The following is a 16,192-nucleotide window of genomic DNA, read 5'->3' as shown; positions in this document are numbered from 1 at the left end:
GAATAGCCAATAGCTCTAACAGACTTGTCTCAACCTCCCTCCCCTGCTGCCTGGGGGAAGGTCCCCCAAAATGTAGTCACTGTTTTTTGAGGAATTATGTGGAAGAGCAAGACAGGAGAGCCTGGACTCTCTAAAGAGTTTAAGGGGAACTTCATTAGAGGTCCAGTGATTAAGACTCCATGCTGCCACTGCAGGGGGCATGGGTTCAATCCCTGGTCGGGGAACTAAGATCCCACATACTGCATGGTGCAGCCAAAAATAATAGTAATAAATTTTTTAAAAAAATAAATAAAGAGTTTAAGTACAAGGCCCTACAATTTGTTTTAGAGGCACCTGGGGATTACCTCCCTACCAGGCTGCTGCCTGCCTGCCTGCCTACCTGCCTGCTGGAAGAGCCACAGCGAGTTCCACTGAGGACAGAAAAGGAAGCTTGGTGTGTGCAGGGAAATCTAAAAACAAACCACACGAATGTGTGTACAAAGCAGTAGGGGGAGACAGGACCTGCTCTATTCCCTGCTTCTCTCCTGGCCCAGTGGGAACCCTGGCCCCACTGAGGAGATGAACCAAAAATAAGGCCTCACCTGCCTGTCAAGCAGCTGTGGTGCATACCTGGCCTGTGGCCCCAGCTACCCCAACTGGCACACCCTCAGCGGGGGAGACAGCAGAACTCAGCCCTCTCAATAGCCTGGTCTCTGAGATGCCTGCTCCTCTACTCAAGAATGCCCATTGCAGGACTTCCCTGGTGGTCCAGTGGTTAAGAATCTGCCTTCCAATGCAAGGGACGTGGGTTTGATCCCTGGTAGGGGAACTAAGATCCCACATGCCGCAGGGCAGCCTGCATGCCACAAATAGAGAGCCTGCGCACCACAACGAAAGATTCCGTGCGCTGCAACTAAGACCCGATGCAGCCATAAATAAATAAATAGATAGATAGATAGATAAATAAAATGCCCACTGCAAAGATGGGAACACTGAAGGAGGCAGGGCAGAGAGAGGTCAACAGAAGCTGGTGTACATGGTGGCCCATGGGATTCTTCTCCTTCTGGCCTGGTTCAACCTCAAACACCAATGTTCTGATACTGGCTGTGTGACCTAGATAATAAGGCCCTGACTTTCTCTTAAGGCCTATTTCCCTTTTATAGAAGAGTCAAAATTGATCTAAGATCCATTCCTCCAATGCTGATAGTCCATGTTCCAAGACTAAAAGGTCCAGAGCAGTGGGCCTCGCTAATGTTTCTGGGCCCCATCACTGTAACGTGCACAGTCCCAGCTGTATCCCCAAGGCCCACGCAGACACACGCACATGTGGCTGCCACTCTGCCCACAGAGGCTGAGGCCAAGGCCAAGACCAGGGCCAGGGCCAGGGCCAGAGGTTTTTGCTGAGTCAAAGCCATATAGAGAGAGGGAGGGAAGAGAGATGCAGACTCACGTTTCCAGGAGGAGGTTATCTGAGCATAGCAGGGGCAGGGTGGACCACAGGATACCTCTGGGACCCAGGCTCCCAATTCCACTCCACCCAAGCCTGTGCCAATGCTCATGAGTTCCCAACAGGTGGTTGTGGAAAAGAGAACTGGGCACAAGCAGTGGATATTGGTTCACACTGGGGACACCCAGACCTCAGAGGTAAAACAGAGGGTAGAAACCCACCTGCCTCAGGATTCCTAAGAGTAGAGGACCACAGGTTCCTAGCTGGAAGAAGTAAGACCCAGAGAGGTCAAGGAATAAAGCCAAGGTCACCCAGCCAGTTGACAGCTAAGCTAAGAAGCTAGGGCTTCCCTAGGGTCATAGAAAGAATGTGTCCTTTGGACACCTCTTGGTTCCCATGCAGTTCTGCCACTAATGACCCTGAGCATGTCACTTCCCTTTCCTGAGCCTCAATCTTCTCACCTGTCTCATTGGATAATGATCGCAATTTTGCAGGTGAACCTGAAGCACCCTGAGGAATGCCTAGCAATCACTCGGGGTCAAGGAACGACAGAGTGGTCTCTATGTTGGTCCCCCCTCCAATTCCAGCCCTCAGTTACGTGGTCCTTCTACTATTCAATATGTGGCAGCCTGTAGCCCTTCTCACCAGAGCCTAGGGTAACTACCACCTGTCCCTGTCCCAAGCTAGGCTGGAAGCAAAGGGGCAGCAGAAAGCTTGAGGATAAAGTCCCCTTCCCAGGCACATGTCCTGTGCACTCTGCCCCAGGGAAACCTCAAGGTGAGGCCTAGAGACCCGGGGATCATGTACTTCTCAGGGAGAGACTGTGGGGCTTCTGAGGTTTTACGAAGAAAACCCAAGGGCAGCCCAGTCAGAGGAAATGTGTAGCCATAGTGCTGATAGGGAAAGGCCTTCAACCTGTCATGGTCAGCTCTTCCTGTAAACTTAGGCCCCTTACTGGAAGGCCCCAATGAGGGGGAAGGGTCAGAAGGTGTTTGGGGAGAACAGCTAGATGGACACACACTTAAATTTTGTTCTTGACATGGGTTACTGCCAAGCCAGGTCCTCACCAGGCCCAAGGTCTGCCTCAAAGACCACCCAAGATCCAGATGCCCAGCTGCATTCTCGGACCCTCACTCCACCAGCAGCCTTGCTTAGCCCACATTCAACCTAAGGTCTCGGCACAGGCCTAACACCTCATGGGCCCCCACGTCTTCTTTTTTTGCCTTCCTTTGGTCCAAGATGCCCCCAAACCTAGCTCTTTCTCTAGGAAACATCCCAGGGAGAACATGGACTTGAGCCACAGGGATAGGAAGGTTGGAGTTTTCCCAGCCCAGCAGATTCCATTGCCTGATTCCATTCCATTGCAGATTCCATTACCTCTTCTGCTTGGTAGAATAGGGAGGCAACCAGTCACCCCACCTAACTTACTTTCACCCACTCAAACATTTGTGGCTCTGAGGCACCACTAATAATAGCACTCAAGCTTTATCAATGTTATTGTTCCATGAGAGTCTACCAAGTCAGGCACTAAAGGGATTTACTAAAGTAATCTCATTTAACCATTATAACACGACATCTTTTAGCCTCATGGTACACAGGTACCTGAGATACAGAAAACAGGCTCAGGGAAAAAAGAGGGGCTTGCCCAGGGGCACACCAAGAATCAGTGGTAGAGCCAGAAGTGGAGCCTGAGTCAGTCCAGCCCACCAACAGACATGATGGGTCTGCACAGACTAAGAGAATAGCAGACCCAGAAGGGATTCAATGAGCCCTTCAGAATCAACACCATTCACAGATGGGAAAATGGAAGTTATGAGTCAGGGGAAGAACTAGAAGAAAGGGCTTCTGACTCCCAGCTCAAAGCTCCTATTGGAGGGCACTTTTCCTTGGGAGATATCAGAGCTCCAAAGGGAGGATCAGATCACACTCCCAGCTTCCTTTGGACACCAGCACAGGACCTCACAATTGCTTGTTGAGTCAGAGATTCAGAGCCAGAGAAGCTTCAAAGATCTAGCTCAGACTGGATAGTAGATGGTATTAAGGAATTATTAATTTTGTTAGGTATGATAATGGCATTTTTGTTATGTTAAAAGAGAAAGAGAGGGCCCTTATCTGTCAGAGAAACATACAGAAATATTTACAAATGAGATGATCCATGATGGGGTTTTGCTTTAAAAATACTCATTTCAGAAGAGTAAAAAAGAGTGGGTGGGGTAGTGATGAAACAAGCCTGGCAATATGTTAACGATTATTTTGAAGATGAATGATGGGTACATGAGGGTTCACTATTCTTCTTTCGTGTAAGTTTAAAAAAAGTTCTATGATTCCAGGGCGACAGCTTTGTGCTGCAGTTAAGAGGCCTCAGACTAACCTAACCCAGACTCCGACTCCCGACTGTTCTATGTATTTCTGACCCTAGGTAAGTCATTCCCTATTTCTGAGATGTTTTTCTCATCTAACAACTGGAAACAATAGTCCTACACTTACCTAGCTTGGAGGAGAATTAAAAGGGTTTCCTGTAGTGTCTGACAGAGAAATCTGTCCCTAAGTAATGTTACTTTCTTTATCACTATTATTGCTGTTATTACTCTCATACCACCATACTGCCTCATGACTGAGGGCTAGAGGCCAGACACTAACTTGAGGCTGGGGCCTGGAGTCCCTAAAAGATCAGCTAACTCTGCCCCCAACCCTGTCACACGGGTTACTCCTGACAACTGGGACACAGCTCAGGGGCAGCCCTAGGCCCTTGAAGGCTGAGGCAGAGACTCACCTACAGCCCGGAAGAGACAGGCGCCGTCCTCCTTCATCTGCTTGATGATGAAGCCCTTCTTGTCTCGCAGGGCCTTTTCAAACCAGTGCTCCTGCTGGAGGGAAGAGGTGGGGGTCAGCAACAGGAAAGGCCTGTACCCTCGCCCCAGGGCCCTGCCCCTGAGCTCTCAAGGGGCCCAGATGATTGGCTGAGAGGACAATGGGCAGGGTCCAGTTCTCTGCCCTGCTTGACAACTCTATGTGCATGTGAAGCAGGAGGAGACCCTTTCTTTTAGGGAATCAGTCACTGTGTGAGCAGACTTGCTCCCAGAGGGGTCTCAGCTGCCCTAAGGGCAGAAGCCCCATCTGTATTCTGACCACTGCTGACCATGCTGAGAATCCAGTGTTGGGCCTTCCCCTAGGCAGCCAGAGGCCCAGACCCAGCAAGTGCCTGGGGGGGAAAACCTGGCTCTACCTCGAGAAGTTTCACCTGGGGACCCCCTCTAGTCACTTAGGGTAGGGGAGATGTTTAGGAGGGAGTGACTGGCAAGAGTCTAGTTCCTGAGCTCCACATACAGCTAGGGAATTCCAAGATATACTGTATAAGGCAAAACATATGCAAAGTATGATGTCACTTGTGATAGAACACATTTAACATATATATATGCATATGTATACAAACACACATGCACACAAAGTTGGGAAGACTTTACACAACAAAATATTATCCCTAAATGTTGGTATTACAGATGATTTTACTTCACCACCTCCTTTGTAAAAAGAGGTATACAATACCTTACCCAAAATTCCAAACTTCTAAAAGCTTTTAAAATCAAGTCTTTATCTAACTCATTTAGCATCACAATCCGACCTGAGTCGACAAGAACCCATTTATTCCACCTAGAGGCGAATATTCAAACATTTCTATGCAGAAACATTCAGGTGTTTGACTATGACGGGAGGTGTTACATAATACACAGTACACATACCAGGTGACTTTCCTAAATTCTGAAATTTTTCTGAATTCCAAAGTACAGCTGGCTCTAAAGGTGTGGGGTTAAGTGAATCTGTACAAGTGTGTATTTTCAGATGTTTTTAAAAAAAATAATGGAGAGGGACTTCCTGGTGATCCAGCGGTTGAGATTCCACGCTTCCACTGCAGGGGGCACGGGTTCAATCCCTGGCCAGGGAACTAAGATCCGGCATGCCGCCTGGCGTGGCTAAAAATAAATGAATGAATGAATGAATAAATAAATAAATAAATAAATAAAGGAGAGATGAATAGGCGGAACATATAGGATGTTTAGGGCAGTGAAACATACTGTTACATACTGTTTAGGGCAGTGAAACATACTGTTACATACTGTTACATACTGTAACAGTGGTTACATCATTATACATTTATCCAAACCCATAGAATGTAGAACACTAAGAGCAAACCCTAATGTAAACTATGGGCTTTGGGTGATTATGATGTGTCCATGTAGGTCCAATGATTATAACAAATGTATCACTTTGGTGGGGGACACTGATTATGGGGGTGGCTCTGAATGTGGGGGGGCAGGGGGTATATGGGAACTCCCTGTACCTCCTGCTCAATTTTGCTGTGAACCTAAAACTGCTCTAAAAAATAAATCTATTAAAAAATAATGTCCGTGTCACTTAAAACACGTTTTCCATCTCAAAACAAAACGAACCAGAAGCAGCAGATCTTTCCCAGCCTCCTCGCGCCATCTGCTGGCCACCAGAAGAAGCCAGCCTGAGCCCGCATCAGGTCTAGGGACCAGAAATCCCAAGGCTGCTGCTCCTTGGGGACACGACCCAGCCTAGGGATTTACAGGATCTGGGCTAATGCCAATGAGACAGAGGAGGTCACCTCTCTGCAGGCCATTTTTAGCCAGCTCAGGTGAGAGAAATTCCTGGCAAAGTAGGAAACACAGGGTTTAGAGGCTAAAAAGCTCTGGGTTCCAACCCCAGCTCTGTCACTCACTTGTTGCATGAGTTCAGGTAAGCTACCTGAACTCTCCAAGCCTCAGCCTATCAAACGGGGGATATGTGATCTGTCCGACAGCTGTCAAGAGGTTCAGAGGGGCTTCAGGACCTGAAAAGGCTTTCTAAACAACATACCATGCACTGGTGAGGTGGTCATCAGTAACAGAAGAAGGGGCAAGACCAGCACAGACAGAGATGACATACAACTGAGAGGCCCTCAGAAAGTCCCAGGTGAGTGGCTAGACAGGAGGGGATGAAGAGAGGGTGACAAGGGAATAGCCAGTAGCCCCATCATCAGGGCCCGCACGCCAGGAAGGTGTGGCTGGCTTTCCAGAGATGACAAAGGCACCTGGAAGCTCTTAATGGGCTTCCACAGCACAAACTCTTGTTTGGGTACAACATTCCAGCAGTCCAGGTGTCCCTCCTGCCCTGAGGCTGTCACATTGGACTGGCCTACTCCAGCCAGTTCCCCTATCCCTGACCTGCAGGGTCAGCCATCTCCCAGCACCATGGCGCCTGCCCTAGCCAGGGGTCTTCAGCAGGGAAGCTGCAACTATGACTACAACCCCAGACTGGACAGAAGAAGTAGTTCTAAAAAAGGTGGGCACACAGCAACCTCCTGCCCTCAAGGATGGGGGGAAAAGAGATCGAGAGGGGACAGGGGATCAAAGAGGACGAGAGTGGCTCCTACTTACTCATCCAACAAAGGTTTACCAACCAGCTACTAAGTCAGACCCTGGGCTGGCAATGAGGACAGAAAAATGAATCAAATTTGGTCTCAACCTCGATAAATTCATGAACTGCTAGAGGGGTGGGGAAACAGGCAATGTCCACACTGAAGTGTGAGCAAGGGCTTTGAAAGAGGTGAACACAGGTGTGCTGTGAAACAGAGGAAGGGACCTGGCCAGTCATTAAGGCTGGCACTTGAGAGGAGGTGCCACCTGGGTAAAGGAGTAAAACACCAAGACCTCCAGAAATGCTTGTTAATTGGATAAGAGATCACTTCTGTCACTCCAGGGATGCCAGAGGCCCAGCAATGAGTTCAGCAGAGCTAAAGTCCTGGATAGGACTAGGCAAGTAAGCAGGGCAGGGCCAAGAAAAAAGATGAATTCATATTAGCCGAATGCCTGCCCATGCCAGGTGCCAGATGCAAAAGGTGACCTCATTTAACTGTCCTTACCACAGCTCAGGTGGCAGGAAGCATTATCTTCATTTTACAAAGGCAGAAAGGAACTGTGGTTCGGGCACCAGCAAAGCCTAGCGTAAAGGCAACAAGAGAAGCCTCATGAGTCACAGCATGGAGATGTACCTGGCAGCCCATTTGGGAAAATCCTGATTTGTCCTTAAAAACGAAGAAGGCCTGAGCATTCCCCTTGCACAAGCAAGGCTTTGGTACTGGGGCAGCCAGACTAGCATCTGGGCCTGGAACTGGAGGCCAGACCACTAGCCACCCACTGCCTTTGGCACCAGCAGCCTTTAAAGCAGGCTCTGGCTGAAACCCCTTCTCTCTCTCCCTCTGCGGGGAGAAAACAGGGAGGTCATGGTCCTGGGCTCCAAAAAGAGCTTAGAGTCCCAAGAGCTCAGAGCACAGTCTTTTCCTTTCCCCAGCTGGATAGGAGCCTCCAAGGAAAGTGCCAACTTGAGAGTCGTTTAGGAAAATGGCCCAGGAAGGAAGGTCTGGCGGAAGTGAAAGGTGGGAGCTGGCCCAGGCATAAGCTACATCAATGTCCAGGCCTAAGAAAGTCAAATCCAGACCCTGGGACTTCCCTGGCGGTCCAGTGATTAAGATTTTGTGCTTCCACTGCAGGGTTCGATCCCTGGTTGGGGAACTAAGATCCCACATGCCGTGCAGCGCAGTCCAAAAATTAAATTAAAAATAAATAAAATAAAATAAAAATACAAAAAGTCCAGACCCTGAATCTTCCAAGCCCACTGCTGAACCTGTGGCTGACTCCCTCCACATCTCTGAGCCTCCACAAAGGGGTTGGGCAAAGCTCTCTGACACCAGGAGATCCAAGGTACAAGACTGCAACCTACTGGTCCAAAGGCACAACAGAAGTTGAAGCAGGCTGTGGGACCCAACTGACTGAGGTTTCAATCCAACTCCACTAATTATTAGCCATGTGATGAACTGCTCTGAGCCACAGTTTTCCAATCTGTGAAATGGGATAACAAGCCTCCCAATAATAGGGATACTGGGAAGACTCAAATATTATAGGACTTTGCCCAGTATGAGAGCACTTAATGAGTTCCCTTCCTCGCCCTGGAAGGGAAACAAGAACACCCCTGTAGAAGGCTGAATAATGACCACCCAAAGACATCAGGCCCTAATCCCTGGAACCTGTAAATGCTACAGGAAGAGGATCTTTGCAAATGTGGTTAAGAATCTTGCGATGGGGAGATTATCCTGGAGTATCAGGGTAGGATCTAAATGCAATCACGAGTGTCCTTAGAACAGCAGAGGAAGACCTGATACAGACAGAGGAGAAGACCACCCATACACAGAGGAGAAGCAGGCAGAGGTCAGAGTGATGCGGTCAAAAACCAAGGAATGGGAGTAGCCATCAGAAGCTGGAAGAGGACTGGATTCTCCCATAGAGCCTGTGGAGTGAGTGTGGCCCTGCCAACACCTTGATTTGGGCCCAGTGAAACTGATTTCGGACTTCTGGCCTCCGGAACTGTGAGAGAATAAATTTCTGTTGTTTTAAACCACCCAGTTTGTGGTAATTTGTCACAGCAACCACAGGAAACAAATACAACCTCCTTGTAGCACTCCCTTGTGTGAGCTGTGAGGCAACGTGGCAATGCTCACATCCCACAAGATCCACCCTGTTTGCATCCCCCCAGGGAAAGGGTTAGAATTAAGGCTGCAGGGGCCTGGAATCCCCCCTCCCAGCCTGGGAAGCTGCTGACTCTGTCTATTGATGAATGAGTTGCCACTGAAACGGGGAGGAGGCAGGGGGAGATGGCAGCAGCAGTGGCAGCTCATGGACAGATGTCTTCCCAGAACCCACGGCCAAGAGGTTTTTAGTATTCTGGGCTACACAGCTCTGTCCCAGCAAGCCTGGTGCCAAGACCACCCCTCTCTCCCCCAAAATACCCAGGAACACTGGCTCTGCTCCACGGGCTAAACATAGGCAACCCATCCAATGAGAAAAAGACAGACACACCGCTAAGGACTAACACAAGCTCTCCAGGGCAGAGGAATCGGAAAAGAGCAAAAGGCCCCAAACCTACTGCCAGGCCACTGGGGTAGGGGGGTGAGGGGGATTAAAAAATGAAGATTCTATTATTCTGCAACAAAAAGAAACAAAGTCCTGATGCATGCTACAACATGGATGAACCTTGAAAACATTATGCTAAGTGAAAGAACGAAGTCACAAAGGACTGCATGTTGTATGATTCCATTTATATGAAATATCCAGAAAAGACAAATCAATCAAAACAAAAAGTAGATTAGTGGTTGTCAGAGGCCGAGAGGGGATAAGGGGATGGGAGATGATGATGATGCAGGGTTTCCTTCTGAGGTGAAAAAAATGTTCTAAAATTGATTGACTGTGGTGATGGATGTACAACTCTGTGACTACACTAAAAGTCACTGAATTGTACACTTTGAACTGGTGAAATGCATGATGTGTGAATTATATCTCAAGAAAGCTGTTAAAAACACACACACAGGGGGTTTCCCTGGTGGCGCAGTGGTTAAGAATACGCCTGCCAATGCAGGGAACATGGGTTCGAGCCCTGGTCCAGGAAGATCCCACACGCCACGGAGCAACTAAGCCTGTGCGGCCACAACTACTGAGCCCGTGTGCCACAACTACTGAAGCCTGCGTGCCTAGAGCCTGTGCTCCGCAACAAGAGAAGCCACTGCAATGAGAAGCCCGTGCACTGCAACGAAGAGTACCCCCACTCACTGCAACTAGAGAAAGCCCACACGCAGCAACAAAGACCCAACACAGCCAAAAATAAATTAAAAAAACAAACAAACAAAAAAACCACAAACACACACATAGGGACTTCCCTGGCGGTCCAGCGGTTAAGACTCCATGCTTACACTGCAAGGGGTGCAGGTTCAATCCCTGGTCAGGGAACTAAGATCCCATATCCTGAGTGGTGAAGCCAAAAAATAAAAACAACAACAAGAGAAAACAAAACACACACACACAAAGGCCTACAGCACTGGCTGGTGAGAGGGAAGCTGGTAACTGCTTGAAACTTCATAGCATACTCCCAAAGCCAAGGGGTCCCACTCAAAACTTTCACAATGGATGGGGGGAGTAGAGAGCAGAGAATTAAAGAGATTACAACTAGCTTCAAAGCAATGAGTACAACTTCCCTCCCCACCACTACCCATTTTATGGATGGAGAAACTGAGGCCCAGAAAAAGGAACTACCAAAAGATACAGGACTCAAACCCAGACCACCCAGGCAGAGACCACTTCCTGCTATACCACTCTGCCTCCTCACCAGAGGAATCAGCAGGTTCCTAGAAGCCAAATGAAGGGTTTTTGCCAAAAAAGATCAGTTGTTGCAAAGGCTCCTAGGAAGAACCCAGATGATCCTGGGGAAACTTCAAGAGAAGAATCAGCCAAGGTCCAAGGTGGGCCAGGTCAGGTATTCAGACACTCAATAACCTTGGGCATGGGTGGACTTTTGGCAGCTAAGCAGGAGATCCTGGGATTTGAACTCAGGCCTGCCAGCTCCAAAGCCTAAACTTTTTCTACACATAACCCTACCTCCAAACCATCCAAGAGGTCTCCCAACAGGCAACCCCCGAGCTTATTCACCACAGCATAGCTGGCCACAAAAATCACTGTCTGCCAACCCTGAGCCTCACACTGACCAGGCGACTTGTCCTGACCACCAAGCTTGGATGGTTGAGAGGGAACACAGAGGCAGGGGAGAGAGGAGAGGAACCCAGTTCTGCCTCGAAAGACACCTACTGTTCCCTGTCACCTCCAGGCCCAAAGGGCTTTGGTGTGAGCTCCCTAAAATCCCAAAGCTAAACAATACCTCACCAGCTCCTTACCTGACCAAAGAGAAAACTGTGGCCCAGAGAGCACAGGCAGAACTATTCTGCTTCATCCAGAAAAGCCCCATCAGAGCCAGGGTGGGAACCCAGGCATCCTGGCTTCAGTGTCAGGTCCACCCTCTCCCACCACTTCAGCACACGGGCCCCCTTCACAAAATGCTCTGTGGCGTCCTCAAGCTCAGGACGCTCTCAAGCCATTCTTTTCAGAGGGGAGACTCTCGGCAAGGCAGCCATACCTGGGAAAGGAAACCCCTGACAACACCACCTTCCTAGCACTGGGACCCCCAGGGTGTCAAAAGGGCTCCTAAAGGCAGTAGATACAGTAACAGCACCAGGACAGACAATAAGTCTGAGTAGTCACAAGGACCAGATTCACCATCTGGGCTCCCTCTCAACAACTCCCCTCTTTCCCAAGGATCTAATTGGCCTCCGGGTTACAAATGCCCCCAGTGACGGTTCAGGACTAAGCCTAGGGCTGCAGGAAGAATCTCCCCTCTTTTCATCCCCAAGTTCAACCAGGTGAAGCAAAAAGAAGCATCTTCTTCCTCCCTTTGTCCCAAGAAGTGGGAGGACATGAAGCCTCTCCTCCGTCATTGGGAAGGGAAGGTATCATGCAACCACAGAGCTTTACTTCCATGTTCTTATGGGAACAATTACAAGGGAGGGACTCCTAGCCCAGGAGATGCAAAGGGGATGTAAGGAGGTGTCTTTCTAGTCACCATGGCAGCACATGACTTTCTCTCTGTTCCTGGGACTCCTCGTTTCTGTGAAGAAGGAAAGGCATACTTTACTGCAACCAGTGAGAAGAAATAACTCCTGGTCCTCACCCTGGCAGATGATTTATCCTGCCTGGAGAAGTAGTAATGCATGGAAAGGGAACAAGAACAGGAGCTCAAAACCAGGCCCTGGCCCTGGCCCCCGTGAAGTACACAAAGATTTACCTGAACCAAGAGGGAGAGGAATGTGGGTGGAGAATTTCCTGCAGTGGGGATGTCCCAAACCCCTTCCCTGTCTCTGGGAAGAAAAAAGCTTATTGAAAGAAATTCAGAAAGCTCAGAGTATTTCCCTGATCCAGGAAATTAGAAGCATAGCTGGGTCAGGGAGAGACTCAACACATCTCCTAGCTCTTGAGGGTAGGCCTCAGTCCTCATGTCCCCAGTACCTGACACCTTTCTCACAGAAAGTAAGGAGAACTTCCTAGCCTGAGCAGGCTCAGGTAGGGAGTTCTTATGACTGTGAAAAGCATCCAGGTCCTTCTGTCCAATGGGGGAGGCCTCAGGCCACATTGGGGAGGACTTCCCGTCCCTCTCCCTGGTGAGAAAGGATTGCCTGGTTGGGGGAGAAGGGAGGGGAGGAGGAGCCTCATACCCAAGGGGGGAGCTCAAGCCCCTCCCTAAGGTGAAGGATCTCTTGTCCCAGAGGGGAAGCTCAGGCCCCTGCGAGGAGGCTCAGACTCTTTCCCCCAGAATCCCACCTTACCCATGTCCCCAAGAGTAATGAGCAGCCCGCAGGACTTAGTTCAAAGTGGAAGGGGGGCTTAGGCTCAAGTCCCCAAGGCATGAAATCTTATGCCCCCAAAAGGCCTCTAAAACTGGGGTACACGTATGCTGAGAGAAAGTTCAAACTCATGAGGGGAGATGCGGAACCCTATTCCCCAGGGACTCTACCCATGCCCCAAGGGAAGGGTCTCAGGGCTCAAATCTGGTCAGGGGAGACCTCCTGCTCCTGAGGAGTACCTTAAGTTCCTTGAGGGGGAAGCTTGGACCTCACCTCTAGAGACACACTGGCCACTGGGGTATGTATGCATCTCTTGTCCTTGAGGGAAAGCTCAAGAGTCCTTGGCACAGTGTCTCAGATGCCCAAAGAAAATTCTCAGACCACTCCCTGAGGAGAAAAGTCCCCTAAAGACCTCTGTGGAGGGGTATCAGTCTCCTGAAGAGGCTTCAGACCCAGTCTCTGAAAGCCCCAGTCCATAAGCAGGGGCAATCCTAGGTTCCAGTATCCGAAACAGTGAGTCCTATTTTCTTGAAGAAAGGTTCAGGCCTGGTGCTGGGGGGGCGAGTGTCTAGACCTTAAAAATAGCTTAAGCTCCTAGAGAGAAATTCAGACTCTTGTCTCCAAAGAGGTCTCAGACCTCTTTGAGAAAGCACAGACCCTTGTCACTTAGAAGGGGATGAATCTCATGTACCCTAGTAGACTTTCTGGTCCCAGGGTGTTGGTTTTGACCCTTGTTCCCATAGGGAAGGGGATCTTAGGGGGGTATGTATGTGTGTGTGTCAGGCCCTTGACTTCTAGAAGAGGGAGTCTCAGACCCCACTGCTGCATGGTCCTGTGCTGTATCCCCCTGAGAAAGAGAAGAGGGTTGTCCCATATAGAGTGTCTCAGACCCCTGAAACGGTTTTGGTATCTTGGGGACACTCATATCTCTGAGATCTCCACCTTACTTGTATTCCCTGGAGAAGAAGCCTTAAACTCTTATCCCAGAGGAGAAGAAATCTCAAGTCACTGAACACAGACCAAGGTCCTCTGGAGAGTCGTGAAACTCCCCTCTCAGGAGGCATTCCATCTTGCCTGTCTCTCCTGGGGAGTTCCTACCTATTGGCCCTACACGAAGAGGTCCCTGGGCCCAGAATGACAACTACGGCCCTAGGAGACATCACAGACCCCACTTTTAAGTCCTCCATCTTATCTGGGGCCTCTAACCCCAAGTCCTTGGCGGGGGAAATAGGGTCTCTCACACCCCCACTACCAGAGAAAAGAGTGCCAGTCTCAGAGAGAAGACAAAGGCCCCTTGGAGCGATCTCAAATAGCCTTCCTTGGGTCCCTACGCAGTCTGGGCATCCCGTCCACCACACCCAGTCACCCGTCACCCCCCGCCCATACCTGCTCGACGGTGGCGGGGTCCATGGCCTCGATGCGCGCTGCAGCCGCTTCATACTCATCCTCACTGTTGTAACCTGCGCCGACCTCCTCCCGCTCAGGACTGGCCCCGCCAACCGCGCCAACCCCAGGGGCTTGACGCCGCCGCTTGCTGTGACCCGGCCCAGAGCAGCAGCCGCCCACGCCCACGGCACTGCCCACGCCCACCACCACGCCCGCCGCGCCCACGCCCGTTGCTGTAGCACCCAACGCGTCACCGGGACCGCCGCCGGGACCGCCGGGGCCCCCGCAAGGAGGAGGAGAGGCCTGCTGTGGCCGGGGTCCCGCCACGGCGCCAGGCTGCACGGCCAGCGCCCAGCGATGGAGGGCACCCGGTGGCCCCGGGAGCGGGCCCTGAGGCGGTGGCGAGGCTCGAGGACGGGTGCCGACTCCCGAGTCACGGTCACGATCGCTGCCACCCACACCCGTGCCGCCGCCGCCCACGCCTACACCCCCGCCGCGGCGAGGCGCCGGGGGCAGCGGCCCGGGCGGCGGCGGCTCGTTGGCGGGGTCGGCGTCGGGAGGCGGTGGTTTCTTTTTGGGGAGAATAGTCATGGCGGCACCGCCGAGTACCCCCCACCAAACTCGGCGCGGGGCACGCCGGGAGAGGACCCGGATGAGGGGGGGCTACAGTGGTGCGCGAAGCACGACGGGATCGCCGGGCCCCGGATAAAGAGATCGAGGCACCGGTTTTCGAACGTCGGCGGCGCGCGGGTCACGCGGCCGGAGAACCCGGATGTGAAGTCCAAGATGAAGGCACCGCGGCGAGCTTGTCGTAGCCTTCTCTCCAAGCCCAGCAAGTTTATTGCTATGCTCGTTCCGGCCTTCGGCTTCAAAGGAAACAGAACCAAAACAAGCACCTCTTCGCCCCGCCCCCTCGCAGGTTCTTGAACTACCGGGTGGGGCCCGGGGCGTTGCGCAGGCGCGCCGGGGCGCAGCCCCGCCTCTCGCTCGGAAGTACGTGGGCAAAATCTTCGCCGCCGCCACAACAATTGAGGGCACCAACCAATCGAAGCGGTTGCGTGGGTCCTCGATGATGCCCACGAGCCAATCAGAAGCGAACGATCGCCCTCCCCTGCCCTCTGTCTCAGATTTCAGTCAAAGTCGGCACCCTTGTTCCTTGCCTTTCCTCTTCGTCCCGTCGTGCTCTTGTCTCCCCGAGGCTCTGACTCGCAGGCGGGGGCACTGCAACAGGACAGCGTGGCCTGCCCCGTGCACGAGTTTTTAAATCGCCTCCCTTCTGGGCTTCCAACTTGGCCCCAGTCAGCCGGACTGACTGGAAAATATCAACACTCCCAGAGGTTAGCTAGCCCCTGAAGCATCACTTCCGTTTCCACCCACCAGAAATCCGCCTCCGGTAGAGAGGCGGGCACAGCTTCACCCTGGCAACAGGCCGGGTTCTGCAGTGATTGGTTAAGACATGCCACCACTCAAGTCGAACGGGCCAACCTTGGGACAGACATGCACCATTGGGACAGTGGGTGTTTGGGAAGCAGACACGCCCACTCTGGCACCGGCGCACCGCTGCCCTCATGTTGACCTCCCCGCCCCTGTGGCTAGCGCGCAGGCGCGGCACAGCCTTTCCCCACCCCCACAAGTCCCCCCAATGGTGTTTACCTGAATCGAGCAAAGTTTGTAAACCAGCTCTGTCAGCAACCGGTGTCTCGCAATAAGGTTGGTAAAATTCCTGCTACTGAACGGATGGAGAGCTACAAGCTAATCCTAGCTGTGCCCCTTCTGAGTGATATCTGGCAAGTCATTTAACACCCACCCCATCCTCAATTTCTACTTCTCTGTAAAATGGCAATGATAATCCCAATTTAAGGATCAGAAGTTAATGCTTGCAAAGCGTCTGGTGCTGTGCCTGGCATCTAGTAAGTGCTCAATAAATTAGTCTGCACTGCAGTGCAGTGGAAAGAATCCCAGGCTTTGGAGTCAGGAAGACCTCAGTCCCAGGCACGGTGGACCATTACCAACTGTATGACCTTGAGGAGGTCATTGTGTCTCAAATTTGAGGTTACCCATGTGTAAAACGGGAATGATAATGCCTGCCCAGACTACCTCAGGGA

General features: G+C 51.3%; 1 protein-coding gene across 3 annotated transcripts in view; it reads right to left on the bottom strand.

Moving 5' to 3' along the window:
- Positions 1-15,446, bottom strand: part of OTUD5 (OTU deubiquitinase 5) — a 28,226-nt gene extending 12,780 nt beyond the window's left edge. For 2 of the 3 annotated variants that reach the window (XM_060137216.1, XM_060137217.1), the window contains exons 1-2: positions 14,088-15,445; positions 4,200-4,293 (exon numbers count right to left, since the gene is read on the bottom strand). In XM_060137216.1, the coding sequence (XP_059993199.1) occupies positions 4,200-4,293; positions 14,088-14,678 (685 nt within the window). In that variant the 5' untranslated portion in view covers positions 14,679-15,445. Of the gene's footprint in view, positions 1-4,199; positions 4,294-14,087 lie in introns of all 3 variants that reach the window. The other variant, XM_060137218.1, reaches the window with a different exon arrangement.
- Positions 15,447-16,192: the final 746 nt, after the last annotated feature.

Source organism: Lagenorhynchus albirostris, chromosome X (assembly GCF_949774975.1).
Source record: "Lagenorhynchus albirostris chromosome X, mLagAlb1.1, whole genome shotgun sequence".
NCBI lineage: Eukaryota > Metazoa > Chordata > Mammalia > Artiodactyla > Delphinidae > Lagenorhynchus > Lagenorhynchus albirostris.
The sequence above is the reverse complement of the archived record's forward strand: the minus strand, read 5'-3'. Positions and strand labels throughout refer to the sequence as shown.